The 20,321-nt window shown below is 41.5% G+C and overlaps 1 protein-coding gene across 5 annotated transcripts in view; it reads left to right on the forward strand.

Moving 5' to 3' along the window:
- Nucleotides 1-13,740: 13,740 nt before the first annotated feature.
- The window catches only part of LOC136828654 (organic cation transporter protein-like), a 106,713-nt gene continuing 100,132 nt past the window's right edge, over nucleotides 13,741-20,321 (forward strand). For 2 of the 5 annotated variants that reach the window (XR_010850168.1, XM_067086696.1), the window contains exons 1-2: nucleotides 13,750-13,919; nucleotides 17,593-17,760. Coding sequence is in view for 4 of the 5 variants with exons in the window: in XM_067086696.1 (XP_066942797.1) it covers nucleotides 17,612-17,760 (149 nt within the window). In the remaining variant the exon portion in view is untranslated. Of the gene's footprint in view, nucleotides 13,920-17,592; nucleotides 17,761-20,321 lie in introns of all 5 variants that reach the window. The other 3 variants (XM_067086697.1, XM_067086699.1, XM_067086698.1) reach the window with 2 other exon arrangements.

Genomic DNA, 20,321 nt, shown 5'->3' on the forward strand with positions numbered 1-20,321 from the left:
ATATATATATAATATGAATATACCATTATGCAAAATATTGCTATATTGGATGTTGACTGGGTTCTTGATGTAGTAGCTGGTTGTACCTTTGATATATTTGTTTCATTGCATTAAGTTTTCTTGACTAATTCAGCTCACGAATAATTTTGCCTGCTGATTGCAACAAAATTTAAGATATAATATATATATATATATATATATATATATATATATATATATATATATATATATATATATATATATATATGTATATATATATGTATATATATATGTATATATATATATATATATATATATATATATATATATATATATATATATATATATATATATATATATATATATATGTAACGTTCAGATAATTTGTGTCAATATGTTTGCACAAACTTATATACAGATGATACTGAGATGGACTCGTCAGTACAGTTTTACAATAACATTTACGGGCACATGAAGAAAAAATAATACTTACTTTTTATTATTTTCCATTTCGCTCTAGTTTTTATCATATGTTTCAGTACATTCTCGACGTTTTACGGTTGGACGAAAATTTATCTCGTTTTCCATTTCATCTATGAGAATTATCTGTAACTCTGCATGTATATATATATGTATATATATATACATATATAAATATATATATATATATATATATATATATATATATATATATATATATATATATATATATATATATATATATATATGTACATATATATATATATATATATATATATATATATATATATATATATATATATATATATATATATGCAAGTATATGAACATATAGATTTATATAGCATAAATGTGTACATACAGAAGTGTAGTTTGTAGTAATAGCTGTATTGTTCAAGTTGTGCTTGTATTACAAAGTGGTATAAATGCCACTGAAATGTTGGTCTAAAATTGAACTGGGTTTCTACTTAATTGTTCAGACATTATGAAACATATGAAATGAAATATCTTAAATCATTAAAATTGTTGATTATGAAATACCATATCTTTTGGCTAGCAAGGGTAGGGCGGGGGAGGGCATATGTTAAAGCACCAAAATATTGATAACGGATAAATAATACATTTGGTATTTAATGAGTGTACTTGAAGATCCTATTTTTAAAAGAATAAAGTACAGTATTATATATACTATTTAGATGTCTGTCAACGGTCACCTTTCTGTAGGTTTAAAAGAACTGCACACATTATATTTTGTATCAATAAAAGTATCCTAAAATCAAAAGGAAGTTTCATAACCAAGGAATATGTAGTCTTCTGCTTTTTGTTGTAATATTTCAACTGTATCAAGTAAGTGGTTTTTACTATTAATGACCCTGAAAAGAAGGCCACATTAATATTAATATATATATATATATATATATATATATATATATATATATATATATATATATATATATATATATATATACATTAATATATATATATGACTGAAATATTTTTTGTTGAAACAGAATTCCACCCAATAAAAGGAGCCCATAAAAATGCTGAAAGGTAGAAAGTTAATGCTATATATTTCGGAGAACAACTGTTTCCCTCGACAGGCAAGTATGAATTAAAAAAGAATTACAGAAAAGCTGTATTTATACCAAGTGTTCCAGAGGTCAGCCGTTACGTAACTCCAGTTGATAGCTCCTTAATGTTTTAATCGCTGGATGGAGGAAGATTATGTCTATAATATCTGAGTCCCAAGCTCCTTTTGAGATGTTCATCGTATTTCTTTGTTTAATCAGTGCTGATTCTACCATCTGGCTTTTGAACCAACGATTGCTGCTATAAATCATACATGACAATTCCAGTTTATTCCATGATTATGGTTATTTATGTGGTTAAAAATAGCTGAGCCCTGTTTGCCATACCTTACTGAACGTTTATATTGTATTAATCTCTGGGGGAGTATTTACCTGTAAAACCGATGAAGAATTGGTCACAGTCGAGGCAAGGGATTTTGTATACTCCTGTGTCTTTGAGGACTGGCTTTTGTTGGACGTTAATCAGGGATTTGGCTAGGGTATTTGGGTAGGTAAAGGCAAAAGTGTTAGAGTGTGACTAAGAGAGAGAGAGAAGCCATCCAGATCTCACCTACTCTTCAGGACTGTTGTTGCTAATCCTATTCCCTTTGCCCTAGGTGTAACACCAGACAGTTGACTAACTACTAGGTCACAAGAGGCACAGTGGGACTTACAGGCCTTTCTTAAAGCTTACAGGCTTGCTCAGAAATTGAACCTGGCACTTATTACTGGTAACAAGGGGATTTTCCATTAGTGACGAGAGTGTTCTGACCACTATAATGATGATACCCAATTTAAATATGTGTGTCTTTAAATACGTGTTTGTTTCATTCCTGTTTCAAATGAAATATGACACTGATGACTCTTTCTGAAATCCATCAGTTCTGCTGTTCCCATCTGAGGCCCACCAACCCCCTTCTATGCCCTTCTGAAACCTGACAGTTCTGCTGTTACCCTCTGAGACCCACCAACTCGGTACCATTCGAGTCTCCGACCGGCCAATGAAGAATTAGAGGAATTTATTTCTGGTGATAGAAATTCATTTCTCGTTGTAATGTGCTTCGGATTCCACAATAAGCTGTAGGTCCCATTGCTAGGTAACCAATTGGTTCTTAGCTACGCAAAATAAATCTAATCCTTCGGGCCGGCCCTAGGAGAGCTGTTAATCAGCTCAGTGGTCTGGTTAAACTAAGATATACTTAACTTTTGAGACCCACCAACACCTACTGTATGTCCTACTGAAACCTTCCAATTCTTCTGTTCCCCTCTGAGACCCACCAACCTCTTCTATGCCCTTCTGAAACCCACCAGTTCTGCTGTTCCCCTCTAAGACCCACCTACCTCTGCTGTGCCCTTCTGGAACCCTTCAGTTCTGCTGTTCCCCTCTGTCACCCACTAACCTCTTCTTTGCCCTTCTGAAACCCGTCAATTCTGGTGTTCCCCTCTGTGACCAACCAACCCCATCTATGCCCTTCTGAAACCCACCAGTTCTGCTGTTCCCCTCTGACACCACAAACTTCTTCCATACCCTTGTGAAACCTGGCAGTTCTCTTGTTCCCCCCTGAGACCCGCCAACCCCTTCTATGCCCTTATAAAACCCTACACATCAATCCCTGCTATGACCTCCTGAAAGCCGTCAGTTCTCCCCATTCCCCCGAGGCCCACCAACCCCTTCTATGCCCTTCTGAAACCCACCAGTTCTGCTGTTCCCCTCTGAAAACCACCAACCCCTGTTATACTCTTCTGAAACCTGCCAGTTCTACTTTTCCCCCCTGAGACCCACCAACCCCTTTTATGCCCTTCTGAAACCCGCCAGTTCTGTTGTTCCCCTCTGGCACCAACCAACCCCATCTGTGCCCTTCTGAAACCTGCCAGTGCTATTGTTCCCGTCTGAGGCCCACCAACCGCTGCTGAGCCCATCTGAAACCCGCCAGTTCTGCTGTTCCCCTGTGACACCCACTAACACCTGCTATGCCATTCTGAAAGCCGCCAGTTCTGCTGTTCCCCCCGTAACACCAAGCAAATCCTATGCCCTTCCTAAACCCGACAATTCTGCTTTTCCCACCTGAGGACCACCAACCACAGGTATGCTGTCTTGAAAACTGCAAGTTCAGCTGTTCCCCTTTGAGACCTACCAACCCCTTCTATGCCCTTCTGAAACCCGCCAGTTCTGGTGTTCTCCTCTGAGACCCACCAACCCCTTCAATACCCTTCTGAAATCTGCCAGTTCTGCTGTTCCCCTCTGACACCCACTAACTCCTTCTATGCCCTTCTGTAACCTGCCAGCTCTGCTTTTCCCCTCTGAGACCCATTAACCCTTGCTATGCCCTTCTGAAACCCAACAGTTCTGTTGTCACCTCTGAAACCCACCAACCACTTCTGTGTTCTTCTGAAACCCACCAGTTCTGCTGTTCCCCTCTGAAAACTGCAAACCCCTTCTATACCCTTCTGAAAGCCACCAGTTCTGCTGTTCCCCCTCTGAGACCCACCAACCCCTTCTACGTCCTTCTTAAGCCTGCCAGTTCTCCCGTTCCTCTCTGAGACCCACCAACCTTTGCCATGCCCTTCTGAAACCCACCAGTTCTGTTGTTCACCTCTGAGACCCACCAACCCCTTCTGTGCCCTTCTGAAACTCACTAGTTCTCCTGTTCTCCTCTGAGACCCACCAGCCCCTTCTGTGCCCTTCTTAAACCCACCAGTTTTGCTGTTCCTCTCTGAGACCCACCAACCCCTTCTGTGCCCTTCTGAAACCTTCCAGTTCTCCCGTTCCCCTCTGAGACCCACCAACCTTTGCTATGCCCTTCTGAAACCCATCAGTTCTGTTGTTCCCCTCTGAGACCCACCAACCCCTTCTGAAACCCACCAGTTCTGCTGTTCTCCTCTGAGACCCACCTACTCCTTTTACGCCCTTCCGAAACCCACCAGTTCTACTGTTCCCCTCTGAGTCCCACCAAACTCCTTCTATGCCCTTCTGAAACCCACTAGTTCTGCTGTTCCCCCCAAGACACACCAACCCCTGCTATGCCTACTGGAACCCGCCAGTTCTTGTTCCCTTCTGAGTACACCGTTCCCTACTTTGCTCTTCTGAAACCCGTCAGTTCTGCTGTTCCACTCTGAGACCCAACAAATCCTTTTATGCCCATCTGAAACCTGTTAACTCTGCTGTTTCCCCCTAAGACCCACCAACCCCTTCTATGCCCTTCTGAAACCTGCCAGTCCTGCTGTTCCCTCTGAGACCCACCAACCTTGCTATGGCCTTCTGAAACCCACTAGTTCTGCTGTTCCACTCTGAGACCCACCAACCCCTTATTTTCCCTTCTGAAACCCGCCAATTCTTCTGTTCCCCTCTGAGACCCTCTAACTCCTACATTCCCTCTGAACCTATTAACCCCTTAAACATCAATCCATGAAACCAACCCAACCCTAAACTGATCTTAAGAAACTTCCAATCATATCCCTACTTCTGAGCCCAGATCAGCAAGACTATTACAGAAACACTACAAGTCATTCGTCTCTCTCTCTCTCTCTCTCTCTCTCTCTCTCTCTCTCTCTCTCTCTCTCTCTCTCTCATATTTTCAACGGCTCTCTCCCCTTTATATATATTATAGATCATGGATCTGAAAGTTTCTAGAAAAAGAAAAGAAATCAGAAAAATCATAACAAAGAGAAGAGAAATGTCGGTCTATACTAATAAGAATTCATACAAATGAAGAATGAAGAGATAATCATAATAGCAAGGGTGATATGAAGAAGAAAGTGTGAAAAAAGAGAGAAGAAGGAAAAGCAGACGTCAAGTACTAACCTCAGTGTAGATCAGACGGATATTGTGGTCAATCCAGTCCGAGATGGCGCCACGTTTCTCCCGAACAATGTTTATTTCATTTATGACATCATTCTCGATTACATCACTCCTGATCCACCTGTCCTACCTGGTTTTCTCCACTATCCGGGTGGCCAACATGACCGGAGTCCGGGCCTTGAGGAACTTCGTTTTCTTTGCCAAGTCCACCATAAACTGCATCTCGTTTTTGTTTAAGTATGTAAAGACATCTGTAAAGTCATTCGTGAAGTCTCTGCTAAAAGTGTTAGTTGTAAAGTCTCTGCGGAGCAAGTTTTCTGTGGTGACGTCCCAGTTTCTTTGCCTACAATTAGTCACGCCTAATGAGCCAGGTCACGCAAAGTTCAATCATTTAAACTATGTATATATTTTGTTTACCTGCTGTCAAAAATGTATCACATGTTTCTTCTTTCACAGGCATCAAGATTGTATCCAATCCCATTTATGTCTGTTCTTACATTGTAAAGTACGAGTATACTGGTTCGCTGTATTTATTGTTATTTATTATCGACCTCAGGTCACTGAGGTTTCCATTGTATTCCACAGCGCAACGCCAGTCTGCTGCTATATAAACTGCCTGGATCATGAATAAAGTAGCAGTAACCTTATCCTGCTCGTTTCTTTCGCACCTCTTAAAGTGGTGACCCCGGAGTGGTTCCCAAAGCCGTTAGTGGACCCATACGGCGACTCAGTCTTGGCTTCAGGAACTTACTCACGCCCTGAGCGGACTAATTACGGCGCTGAACCAGCGTTTGGGCGTGCTGACTCTCGTCGGCAAAATCACCAGCGTCATTAGCGGACTCACACGGCATGCTTCCAAGTGCGTTTTGACACGAGTACCCTACTCCAGTTAAGAGGGCAAAGAGTGAGTATGGACGCGGACGTCCCTTCCCTCATTCAGTTAACCGCTAACCTTGCGGATTCGGATGTCCAAGGTCTAGACCTTGCGGATGTCTACCTCCCCCCCCATATCACCCGCACCTGACCCTGCGCCGAGGCTCTCACGCTCCTCCACACCCCTGCCCATGCCCCGCAATCTCCCCTGTCCGGGGCCCTGCCCAGCAGGACAATCACGGGTCGCCCTGACCTTAAAACTGCCGCCGTTCACGCAGGGGAATCCATCGTCATGGCTGTACAGGGTCGAGAGCCAGTTCCGGATGGCGGAACTCACCGACGGGGTGCTGCAGGCAGACACCATACTTAACGCCCTGCCGGAGGAAATCTACAAAAAGCTCGTCCCGTGGGTGTCCGACGCACGCCCCCTCACCTACAACCTCCTGAAGAAGTCCCTACTCGAGGCATGCTCCCTGCCGGTCGCCGAGCTGGCTACCTGCACCCTCGACCTCGCCATCAGCCCACGGCAGTAGCAGAGCGTCATGGAGTCATGGGGCATGATAAAGGACCTCCTCACCCTCCCAGACACCGACGGCACCGGAAAACAAAACAAAATATATACATAGTTTAAATGATTGAACTTTGTGTGACCTGGCACGTTAGGCGTGACTAATTGTAGGCAAAGAAACTGGGACGTCACCACAGAAAAATTGCTCCGAAGAGACTTTACAACTAACACTTTTAGCAGAGACTTCACGAATGACTTTACAGATGTCTTTACAAGTAACCTGGCGTTGATGAAAGAGAGCTTTTGGTAATCTGGAAAGAGTGGACCCTGCACCCATAGATGTACGTACCTCTAAATACTGATTTCCCCCAGGCCCGGAACTGTCCAAAATATTTCCCTAGTTCCTTGAACTGTTCAGGATATTTCCCTAGATCCTGGAGCTGTTTAGGATATTTACTTAGATACTAGAACTGTTTAGGATATTTCCTTAGGTCCTGAAATAGTTCATGATATTTCCCTAGCACCTGGAACAGTTTGGGATATTTCCCTAGTTCCTGGAGCTGCTTAGAATTATTCTCTAGATCTTGGTACTGTTTAGGATATTTCCTCAGATCTTGGAACTGTTTAGGTTATTTCATTAGGTCCTGGAACTGTTTAGGATATTTCCATGGTTCCTGGAACTGTTTAGGATATTTCCCTGGATCCTGGAACTGTTTATGATATTTTTCTAAACCCTGGAACTGCTTAGGATATTTCTCTAGACCCTGGAACTGTTTATGATATTTCTCTAGATTCTGAAACTACGATATTTCCCTAGATCCTGGATCTGTTCAGGATATTTACCAATATCCTGGAACTGTTTAGGATATTTTCCTAGATCCTGGAACTGTTCACGATATTTTCAAAGATCCTGGAACTGTTCCAGATATTTCCCTACACTCTGGGACTGTTCAGGATATTTTCGTAGATCCTGGAATTATTAGAGGATATTTCTCTAGATCCTGGAACTGTTTTGGATATTTCCATAAATCCTGGAACTGTTCAGTATATTTCCATCGATCCTGGAACTGCTCTAGATATTTCCCCAGACCCTGGAACTGTTTAGGACATTGCCATAAATCCTAAAACTGTTAAGGATATTTCCTTAGGCCCAAGAACTGTTCAAGATATTTCCATAGGTCCAGTAACTGTTCAGGATATTTCTTTAGATCCTGGAACTGTTTAGGATATTTCCCTAGATTATGAAACTATTTAGGATATTTTCATAGATCCTAGAACTATTCTGGATTTTTTTAGATTCCTGAACTGTTTAGGATTTCTCTAGAACCTGGAACTATTTAGGATATTTTCTAGATCCTGGAACTATTTAGGATATTTCCATAAATCCTGTAACCATTCGGGATATTTCCCTAGACCCTGGAACTGTTTAGGATATTGTAGATCCTAGAACTGTTTAGGATACTAACCTAGATACTGGAACTGTTTAGGAAATATCCATAGATAATGGAACTCTTCAGGATATTTCTCTAGATCCTGGAACTGTTTAGGAAATATCCATAGATAATGGAACCTTTCAGGATATTTCTCTAGATCCTGGAACTGTTCAAAATATTTCATAAGATTCTGGAAATGTTCAGGATATTTCACTAGATTCTGAAACTATTCAGGATATTTCCCTAGATCCTGGAACTGTCTGGGACATTTCCATGGATCCTTGAATTATCCACATTATTTCCATAGACCCTAGAATTGCTTAGGATATTTCCATCGGCCTTGGAACTGTTTAGGATATTTCCCTAGATCCTGGAACTATTTAGGATATTTCTCTATATCCTGGAACAGAATAGGATATTTCCCTAGAGCCTGGAACTGCTTATGATATTTCTTCAGATCCTGGATCTGAGCAGGACATTTCCTTAGATCCTAGAATTATTCAGGATATTTATCTAATCCTGGAACTGTTTAGGATATTTCATTAGATCCTGGAATGATCAGGATATTTCTATAGATCCTGGAACTGTTCAGGATATTTTCCTCGATCCTAGAACTATTCAGGATATTCCCCTGAATCTTGAAACTATACAGGACATTTCCAAGGACCCAGAAACTCTTTAGGATATACCTCAAAATTTCGAACTGTTTATGTTATTAAATTTTCTCTAGATCCTGGAAATTTTTTGTATTTTCCTAGATCATGGAACTGTTCAAGATTTTACCCTAAATCCCTGAACTATTCAGGATATTTCCCTAGATCCTAAGACCATTCAGGATACCTCCTTAGATCCTGGAACAGTTCAGGATATTTCCTTAGATCTTAGAACTGTATAGGATATTTCCCTTGATCCTGGAACTGTTTATGATATTTACCTCGATCCTGGAACTGTTTATGATATTTTCATAGATCTTGGAGCTGTTCATGACTTCCCATGGATACTGGAACGGTTTTGGATATTTCTGAAAGAACCTGGAACTGTTTAAGATATTTTTCTGGACCATGAAACTGTTTAGGATATTCCTCTAGATCCTGGAACTTTTAAAGATATTTCCATAGACCATGGAACTGTTTAGGATATTTTTCTAGACCCTGGAAGTCTTCAGGATATTTCATTAGATCCTGAAACTGTTCAGGATATTTTCTTAGATTGTAGAGCTGTTTAGGATAATTCCCTAGATTATGGGATTATTTTTTATATTTCTCTAGATCCTGGAACTACTATAATATTTCCCTAGAGCCTGGAACTGTTCAGAATATTGCCCTAGATTCTGGAACTATTCAGAATATTTTTCTAGATCTTGGGAATCTTCAGGGTATTTTCTTAGAACCTGGAACAGTTCAGGATATTTCATCAGATCCTGGAACTATATAGGATATTTCCCTAGACCCTGGAACCCCTTAGGATATTTCCCGAGATCCTGAAACTGTCTGTAATATTTCTCTAAATCTTGCAGCTGTTCAGGGCATTTACGTGGATGCTGGAACGGATTAGGATATTTCAATAGAACTTGGAAATGTTTAGGATATTTTTCTAGACCCTGGAAGTGTTCAGGATACTTCCAGAGAACCTGCAACTATTTAGGATATTTCTCTAGATCCCGGGACTGTTAAGGATATTTCCCTAGATTCTGAAACTGTTTAGGATATTTCTCTAGATTCTGGAACTGTTCAGGACATCTCCAAGGATCCTGGGCTGGTATAGGATATTTCTATAGAACCTGGAACTGTATAGGACATTTTTCTAGACCCTAGAACTGTTTATGATATTTCTCTAGATCCTGTAACTATTTAGAATATTTTCCTAGACCATGGAATTGTATACGATATTTCCCTAGATCCTGGAGAAGCAGTAGGCGCAATCAGGACAGCCGATGCGGGAGCTACAGAAGCGGTTCGGAAGGCAGGAGCTTCAGCAACGGCCAGGAACGTCACAAGAACATCACCAGCAGCGACAGGAGCGATCAGGACAGCTGCGGCAGGAGACCAAGAGGAACCGCCCAGAGACTTGTCACCAAGTCAACAGGAGCAATAACACAGGAAGCACAGCAGGAGCAGACGGACCACAGATACGCCAGAGGCAGTACCACAGCATACATGAAGTCCAGCAATGACAGCGATTGGTCCACATTGGTGGGAACAGAGTCGGAATGATCCCGACATGGATCTATGCCATTCCAACCAGGTAATGTGGTCGATCCCGAAGCAAACATTGTATGAACGTCGGGACTCCTTCAAGCAAAGATATCCCAACTGAGACATCCAGCCAATTACTGCAGCGCCTATGATGCTCACTGTCAACCGGAAAGAAAAAGCAAAGATGATTAGTAGAGGGAGACTCCTCTTGTTCCGAGGGGAACTGCCCTACGAAGTGAGAGGAGGCCCCTGGGAAGAGGTCCCCCGACCGCCCTGGCCCCCCGCCTCGCGGTCTTCACCCGACGAGCAAGCGAAGAGGGCGAAGGAGAGATAAAAGGAACCTACAGGGAGAGAAGGAAGAAGGGGAGGCCACCAAGGGCACTGTGGAAGTGAAACTTACCGACAACTCCAACAACATCACCCGGCAACTCTTCCAAAGCGCAGGTGGTGAAAAACAACACTCACCACAAGTAGAAAGGAAGTAGACATGCCCTTGTACATGGAGGGCGTGAGCCCAAACTTGTTATGTCCCGATCAATGAAGGGAAGCGAAGTTATTACGCCCCAATCTAATATATCCGAACATAGAGGGGAACACCTTCATTATCTAATTAAAGGGCTACTGGAAGAGAAGCATTACCACTCAGTTACACCTCTCTAAATAAACTCTTGGCCGTCAAATCCCAGACACAGACCCAGTGGAATGACGGCCTATGCAAGGCTATCACAAATCGTAGGCTTGTATATTAATAAGTATCAAACACACGCAATATATACACAAAAATACAGAGATCCCACCGGGATAAATAAAGAGCTTAACAACAGTCAGGAAAAGAGACCCAAAAACACATCTGCAATGCATGACGGCCGAAAGCAAATTGGAATGTTTACATCCGGGCAGGCAGGTATTCCCACCTGCTTGACAGTAGTTACTGTCTAACCACCTTGTTCAAGAGTTTAACAGCCGTGTCCAGCTTTGCCGTAAGTAATTCCTAATGTAAAGGACCAACGGTTTGTACATCGTGTCGGAACAATCATTTGTTACGTTGCCAAGACGTCCTTCTCTCCCGGTTGGCATAAGCAACGGCCACTTGGCACTCCAAGAGATGACCAGTCTGTGAGAGAGGTGCAAAATAATGAGCAGGAAGACAAGTACTGCTGGTTTATTGATGAAGCGAGCTGCTTATAAAGCAGGATGCGGGGGGAACTCGTCGCAGAGGACAGGGACGACATACGGACACAGAGGCTCCGTGACAGAGTTGGAAAGTTCGCCCCCCTGCCAAAGGACATTCACCGACAGGACGTTCCCCTTCATGCCCCACGGGCTATCCTCCGCCACCCATGTCTTCGTCAGGGATGACGCCGTACGCTCACCCTTCACTAGACCCTACAGAGGACCTTTCCTTGTACTGGAAAGGAACAAGAAGGCATTTCGAATATCCATCCATGGGCGGGAAGACTGGGTATCAATAGATCGTCTCAAACCCGCATTCCTGGAGGAGGGCAACGGAGGCGGACCCCAAAACCTCCCGCAGGATGCGGCAGCCCCTCGGACAACCCTGGGCATAGGAAGGAGGTATTGGCGTCCCCGGAAAACCCAGAAACTGGACAGAAAGGCACCCCAACAAACTGCTGCAGAGGACACCGGGGAGGGCGACCACCCTCTCCAATTGACATCGAGAAAGCGAGGCCCCCTTCGTCGCCCCAGCAGATACCTAGTTTGATCAGACGTTGCTTCCGTCTTTGGGTGGGGGAGTATTGTAAAATCGCCGCTCAACGCGTTCTCTGTAGAGAACATGCCGTTTTCTGCAGTGCCTTCACATCGACCTAGGGTCGATCAGAATATATATTTATCACCATAATTGTAAATTGTTTATTTGTTGTCTTTCTAAACAATCATGCTTTATGTACAAGTAACGAGTTATTTATGTTATGTGTCAGACATTATTGATCACTATGTTTTCTGTATGAACCTGTCCTGTTTTTGTAAGAAATTAGTTTGACCTCAGGTCACCTGTAAATCTTAGTACCAGCGGTCTCTGCGAAGTACACAGACGTCCGCATCCCACTTTATGAGGTTCGCAAAATCACCGTTGATCTTACGGGCTGCTCTAGGAGCAAGAGCCCGTGCTGGCACAAGGCCAGCTAAATCTAAATCTAAAACAACATCGTTGATCTGTTGTGTCTTAGGAGACTTTCTGGCATAAAACTGAAAAGCAACTGCGCTGACAAGACAGTAGCCTATAGCAGAAATAAATAGTTTTTCGTTCTTATGCTCAATTATAGACAGAAAAAAAGAAAGAGATCTGTCATATACTAAATGGACATAAGAACTTTTCATAAAACTCATTTTGGCATTTAATAAAAGAGAGTGGAAAAGAGAAACGTTTTGAGCCATTAAGCTCCAAGAAATCCAAAATATTGAGGAAATGGTAATACCCAAGGTCACCTTTTTCAGATTAATGTTGGAAACGCCAATTCTCTGACAAAAGATTCTTGCAATTGAAGTGAATGTTAAAAGAAATAAATGCTGAGTTATTAAATGCAGATGCTCACTGAGTTATCACGAACTATCAAGTTTCAAAGCTACTTATTCTAGTAGAATACCGAGTAAAAGAATGGTAAAATTATTCGAAAATAATAGGCTACAAGGAAAGAATGGTAAAATTATTCGAAAACAATAGCGAGTAAAAAATGGTAAAATTATTATTCGAAAATAATAGCGAGTAAAAGAATGGTAAAATTGTTCGTGACGTTCATCCATGATGTTGAGTCATTTGTCTAAAAATGTTAATTACGTCATAATTTTAGTGTTCATAATTTTTGCAATTTTTGAAATATATATAAGACTATCGTGATTTATATAAGAAAACGGTGAAAATCAAGCTCAGAGCAACTAATCAAATTTGACAGCTTCATCTTCATGTCTGTAAGCAGGCCTCGAATTTATCTTTCATTATCAGTTATCCGTTGTTATCCCTCACTATCACTCTTGTTTCATGTAGACTAATGCCGGAAAAAAGTACAGTAATCAAACAGAACGCCTCATGGATATTTTACCATATGTACAGATACTGTAGTGATATCTCCATAATCAACGAAGACCTTACTCAGAGCTTTGTTAGTAAATTACAATACATTAATTGAATTGAGCAGTTAAACATACGAAGGGGGACGTGTTAGCTAACGGTTTTAAATGGAAGGAAACTCAACCTGTGTTCGGGACGAACCTCGAGATCTCTTTAATAATAAGTTACTAAAATTTCCTATTACAAGCTCGGATTTATTGTCAGAAATATTATAAATAAAATCTCAAATTTTATCAATAAAAATGTGATACACCAGAGGAACCATATCAACAAACTGCCCAAAGTTAAGTACAAGTCAAAGGCGGACCGGAACGGAACACAGAAATCTCTTTTACGATGTTTTACCCTCGTCGGTACATGTAAGAAAAACGCTCCTTTGTGCGATCAGCTGATCTTGAAACACACAACACAACAGGAATTACGTTGATTGACTGTGAAGTTAACGCCTTGCAGACAAGAGATCACGCGAAATTCCAGGCTTATGAGGGAAGTATGTGGTAAGGAATAAACTATTGACATCTTATAGTTTATTTTTATTTTTGGTATTATTTTTTGTTGAGGATTTAGGATAGTTTTGATAGGTGGTTCCACAGATTCGCAAACACTGATAGGAAGTGTCATAGGATAGCGTACGGCTTCGTTGCGTACTCTTTTGCATAGCTTATCCCAACGCTTGGATTTGCTTACCTGTCAAAAGCTAAGGGAGTTTAAGTCATTGATAGGGAGGTTTGGCCATTGTATTCATATTTATAGCGATAGGCTATTCGGTAGATAAGGCTATTCTATTGGCCTAGGAGGCGGGCCTTGCCAAGCCTAGGCCAGGCAAATGCTATTCGTAAGTGACTTTAATTTCTAACCCACACTAACTGTATATTTTTCTCTTATAATTTCTGACCAAAGCCTACACTAACTGTGTATTTATCTCATGTTTTATGCATTTCTAACCATAAAACATGGGCCCTTATTTGACTGGCTAACCTGACCTAGAGTACCTTCAGTTGAAGTAAAAGACAGTACTGTATGTATCATATACTTGCCTTCTCCAGCCTAACCTAACCAAGGGTCCTGGTTCTTACTTTATCAATGGAACCCCACATCCTAACTTGACCAAGAGCGCTATAAGGCACGTTATTGAGATACAGTAATTCATCTCGGCCTAACCTTGCACACTGGGTCCTAATGGCATGGTGGCACCCCTGTCTCCCCCTTACCATTGCATGGATCATTATCCTTCCCCTAAGGCTGGGAGGTACACAGCTAGGGGGCACACTCAGCAGTTGACTAATTGTTAAGAGTGGCCAAACAGAAAGTATACCTTAGTTTAACCAGACCACTGAGCTGATGAACGGCTCTCCTAGGGCTGGCCTGAAGAAATAGACTTTTTTATTTGGCTAAGAATCAATTGGTTACCTAGCAACGGGACCTACAGCTTAATGTGGAATCCGAACCACATCATAGTGAGAAATGAATTTCCGTCACCAGAAATAAATTCCTCTAATTCTTCGTTGGCCTGCCGGAGACTCGAACTCCGGCCTAGCTGAGTGCTAGCCGAGAACTCTACCAACTCGTCCAACGAGGAACTAAAAACTCCCATAAATGCTCATTAGCAGCATATATGTTACAAGCACCTATTGCATCCCTAAGAAAAACAACAACAATAAACTATGGTGACATAAGCCACTATGCTGTATTTTACTGTTAAATACATGGCTTAGTACCATATTCAGGTCCTTGGAGGTATTGATTTGGATAAATGAGGGGTTACTTTGGAGACCTCTTCTAAGTCACCTCGCCCTCAAATCTTGCAATAATGTACCATGTAAACTTGATTTGCTTTTATTCCGATTGAAACAAGTACAGTATCGTTAATAACACAGCTGACTAACAAAGGCAGGTTGTGGGAAAATATCGCCCCTTCCTGAAAATCTTGTTCCTCACCCTTTAGTAATATTTTAACCCTCTTCCTTGACCTAGTGACTGCTTGAGACCTTTTTTCCAGGTATCGTCTTTGGAGACCACATCCCTGCCGGAGGCACAGATGATCCAGTGAAGGAGATTAACCCAAAAAGAGATTTTCCTTATTTTCTTTTCTGAAGTGCGATTTTCCACAGAGACCTGACTTGCTTAGTGCAGTGAGTAAATGTCCAAAATTCATGCATGTTACCAGTGCCTTGAATTGAGTTGCTTTGGCACCTTCTATGCACCCCCTCAATTCTCTTTAACCCATAAAAGGTCAACCATGTCATATGACGTGTTGCAGAAGTCGTCCCACACAGGGTATCCACGTCATATGATGTTCTTAAGTTTTTAAATTTGCGTGTCTTCATAGCTCGTATGGATATTGTTTATGTTGGATGGGTACCTTTACATTACATTTCATGCCCACCTCATGCCACCCCTCAATCTGACACCTGGGCTGAAAGGCAAATTGGTATGTTTACATCCGGGCAGGCGGTTCTCCCACCTTCCGGATGGTAGTTAACTGCCTAACCACCTTGTTTGAAAGTTCAATGGCCGTTTCCAGCTCCGCTGAAAGTAATTCCTAATGTAAAGGACCTCAGGTTTGTATAGTTAAGAAAAATACAATTTACTTAAAAAAATTGTGATTTTAGTGAAGGACACTAGATTCAGTCAGAACTAGTTAGAAGCTCTTGAGTGTCCTCTTCAAACTTAGCTTTTTTCTGGTCCACCTAGTCAGAGGATTTTACCACGAATTTCACAGTAGCAGTATCTGTGCCTTCATAATGGCTTGTTGGAAATATTTTCTGGCCCAAACACATCTTGACATCCTTTGGCTCAACAAAATAGAACTTGTGTTGGGCAATGCCATTGTGATGCTCTTCAAACTTATAAGTCCAAAGGTCTATTAAAGTAACATCAAACATATAAGATGGAGAGATGGTTAGCTCAGAAGGACAAAATATGGCACCCTGGAAGAGTCTGTTGGTTCATATCTCAGAGAAAAGATGCTTCTGGCCAAGGGCATCTTTAGGAGCACATTGTAAGCGTTAGTGACCCCTCTTTGGCTTTTCAGTTATGGTGTCCATTTGGCCGATTCAGTTACTAAGTGCTATGATGATAGGCACTTTATGTTTGATCACTGATAAAAGAATCTGTTTCACTGGGATCTCATGAGTGTGGCAGTGCTCTTGATTGGGATATAACACTTCCTTTATGCTCTTACCCCACCCAGCTGGAATGATTCTAGCACAGACCTTTTACTTAGAATTGAATGTCAACATTGGTGGTATAGCTCTGAGTTTTAGTTGGCCAGGGACTTTCTTCTAAGGATTGGTATAGAGTTTGTCTTGTGATTTATAAGACCTACCAGCAATCTGGTATTCAACTAGCTTTATCACTAGTTTTTCCCACTTGGTCAGGTGAAACTTGGCACAGTGGAGATCCTTTCTGTAGTCCAGTGTAGCCTTCCTCTGGATAAAGGAGTTAATTTGCATAAGAAATTAGTGTTTTTTGTGACTAAGTTTTATCCATTTTTATCAGCAAAAAGGCTTATGGAGCTAGGCCTCTTATTCACATTCCACTGATGAAAAATCCTAATTTTATGAATAGTTTGCTATGTACCATGCTTTCTTAGTCATTAAACCATCATCTCAAGACCCTTCTGACAAGCGTCCATTCCTTTTCTTAATCCCTTGTTAGCCCTATAACTTCTGAGGACTTCTATGCTTATTTTCTTGACCTTGGAAGGTTGCATACCTTACCACCATAGTAAAATGTATCTTATGTCTTCATTACAACAATAAGTTGTAATTATTTAGAAATTCATTTTTCAATGCAAACCCATCAGGTTGGTATCAGGTTACATGTAATGGGCCTACCACCCAAATCCACATTTTTATTTGTGGCCCAAACAGCACAGAGTGAGGTAACCTCCAATGTGTGAAGGAGCTGCTAACCATAAGAAATCAAAATATGAATTGATAGGTTAGTATTAAAAAAATTTTTGTTTCATTTGTAATTCATTTCATGTAGTTATTGAATTATATTTCTTCTTTCCAGCTTTATTCATAACTGTAATAGTGCTTGCATTTAAATGAGTTACTGTACTATATGTATTCAGCATTGCTATACAGTATATTGAAATACTGAAACATTGTGATTTAGCAATGAGTACTAATTTGGTAAATTATCTTGGATGTTTGTTTGCAGGAGTTAGTTGACAGTAGGGATGGCCATTGATGTTGATGCTATCCTGCGGGAGATTGGTGAATTTGGCCCTTTTCAGAAACGTGCTTTCTTACTACTATGTCTTCCTTCCATCCTAGTGGGAAGTGCAAATTTGGCATATGTCTTCATTGCAGCATCCCCCAAGTACAGGTATGAGATCACTTCTTAATGAAGTGGGGATACCCTATACTGTATTATATGATATATCTCTCTCTCTGCATTATGTAAATTGTGATGTATCAACTTCATTATATTACAGTACAGTAGCATAAATCAAACTTTTTTTTTAGGTATTTAGCATTCAGTTTAAGTGAAATATCCAAAAATGCATCACGTCTGAAATGGTAGCTTATTTAGGGAACTCTTATCTACAGTTAAGGTTCGCTCACATCTTTCATGCCATAGGCACAATTAGCATATAAAAAACATAGAAGAAGGGTGCATGGCTAACCCAGATGGCCTGTCTAGTTCACTTGTTGCTATTCACCACCAGGTGTGTGTAGATGGTTTTTATCTAAGTCAGAATTCTTGCTGTCTTGAAGGCTGATCTATCTGTGCATTTGTAGAGTATATTGGCAGTTGTTTGCGGATTTTCATGGTATTGTGACTTTATTTTTTTTAGGATGTCCTCTACTGGAAGCAGTAAGAATAAAAGTGTTAGGTTCTGCAAAACTGAATTTTGCTTTAATAGGATGTATTCAGTATCATAACTTTTTGTGCTGGTTGTAAGGGTAGGGAATGTGATTTCATTCTAAGGTGTGCAGAATGTTTTAGTGATCAGATGAGATAATGAAAAAATAGATTAACTATAGGAAGAAGAGTGCAGATAGATTAAGAAAGCAAATGAGTAGAGCAGATCATAGCCTTTTCCTCTCCCTCCAGCTTTGGCACCTTTGCCTTCTCTTGGTGACTTCCCTGTTCTTCTGCCCTCCTCCTCCTCTTCCTCCTACCCCACCAACCGTTTCACTTCTTGACACAGTTAGACATCGATCTTTGACAGGGTTAGCTCCTTGCAAACATGTAGGAAGCTAAATTTTGGCATTAACCAGTTTGCAATGCATTACTATATACTGTATAGGTATATACTGTATGGGCTAACCCATAGCCTACCTCCTGTTCACCCACAGCCTACCATAGTTTTATTTAAGTAACTTACCCTACTCGACGGCAGCTGGAATTTTCGAAATTCGCAGCAAAACTGTCCTTCTTCCATCCAAGACAGTGACTAGGCCCTCCCACTCTCTGGGAAGGAGAGGAACAACCCTTGAAAGATGGTTCAATTTGTTTTCTGCCGTCCTAGAGCTCACACAGTTGTAGGAATGCAGCTTGGTTTTTTGGAATTTGTCTTGTTAGCTTCCCGTTTCGGTGAAATATTCTAATTTATTGCCTTTGGCACTAGTTTTTTGTTGTTATCAACTGATTTTGACTTCTGTCTGATTTTGATTACTCTTTGTGATTTTTGTGTCGATTGGCTTTTTCTCTTAACGAGATTTGCTGATCGGCTTTTGAATAGTTCGGTAGTTGCATATGAAGATCACTGTAAAGCTAATTGTCCTTCAGGAATGTTTTTCTCTAAGCATTAACTTTTGTAACTTTTTGTCTAGTTTTTGATTATGTCAGACTAGCTCATCCAGTTTTCGGTACTGCAGCAAAGGCTGCAATACCAGATTAACAAAAGCTTCATATGACGCTCATACCATTTGTTCTTCTTGCAGAGGTGAGGTCTGTTTAATCAATCTAGTTTGTAATGAGTGTGCAGGTTGGGATGAGAAGATGCATCTTTCTAAGCTAGAAAGACATAGAAAGAGGAAAGCAGCTGCTAGAGCCGATAGTAAAGTTTTAGATATTAGCTCAACTCCCAAACTGGTGAGTATGGATGTACCCTCTCTTACCTCTCCTGTTTCTAACGTGTCTTTTGCTCCGAGCCCTCCTGTTCCTCCCTCATCTGGCTCCCTTGCTCGCAAACCAGATCGCTTAGCCAGTCTTGAGAGCAAGTTTGACCAGAAGTTTGGTCTGATGGTAAGTACAGTGACAACTCAGTGAATCAGTGTGCTTTTTGATGAATAAATTTAGTGATAAAAGTGCCAGTAAAGTGATTGTGAAGGAGGTGGCTACCCGTCCCACCGACTCTCCTAGGCAAAGGTCACTGCCAGACTCCCCTAAACCTGGGAGGAGGTATACTGGAGGCCCAAAGTAGGTTGGTGGGAGCTATACATGGGTAGTCACCCCCTCGCTCGAGCCTGTTGCTTCCCAGGCTGCGACAGAAGGCCATTGGAGAGATGTCTTAGAGGTCCACCGTCTCTCCTCGAGCCCAGGAACTCCTTCCTACCCCTGATTCAAGGTGCCAGTGGCGTTTCTCAAGGGAGTCTTGACCCTTAAAGAGGTTTTCTTCTGCTTGGGAACAATCTCTTATCCCTTGCAAAAGACTGAAAGAACCTCCCCGAAGTCCCCAAGCTTCTTGCAGCTTCTGGGATAGCTGCAAGCGGCTTACTCCCGCTCAACCATCTCCTGACTGCCAGTATCTGTCGCCCAGGCGCCATTCTTCGTCATCAAAGCATCCAGTGATGCTCAAGCACCCTGTAGCGCCAGAGCATCGTTTTGCTCCTGATCATCTGTTATCCCACAAGCACTCAGTAGCATACCCAAGTGCCCATCAGCCAGGTGCCCAGCTCCTGCTGTCCGCTTGCCGCCAACTACTGATATGCGTGCGG

This window comes from Macrobrachium rosenbergii, chromosome 43 (assembly GCF_040412425.1).
Source record: "Macrobrachium rosenbergii isolate ZJJX-2024 chromosome 43, ASM4041242v1, whole genome shotgun sequence".
In the NCBI taxonomy this organism is placed as follows: Eukaryota; Metazoa; Arthropoda; class Malacostraca; order Decapoda; family Palaemonidae; genus Macrobrachium; species Macrobrachium rosenbergii.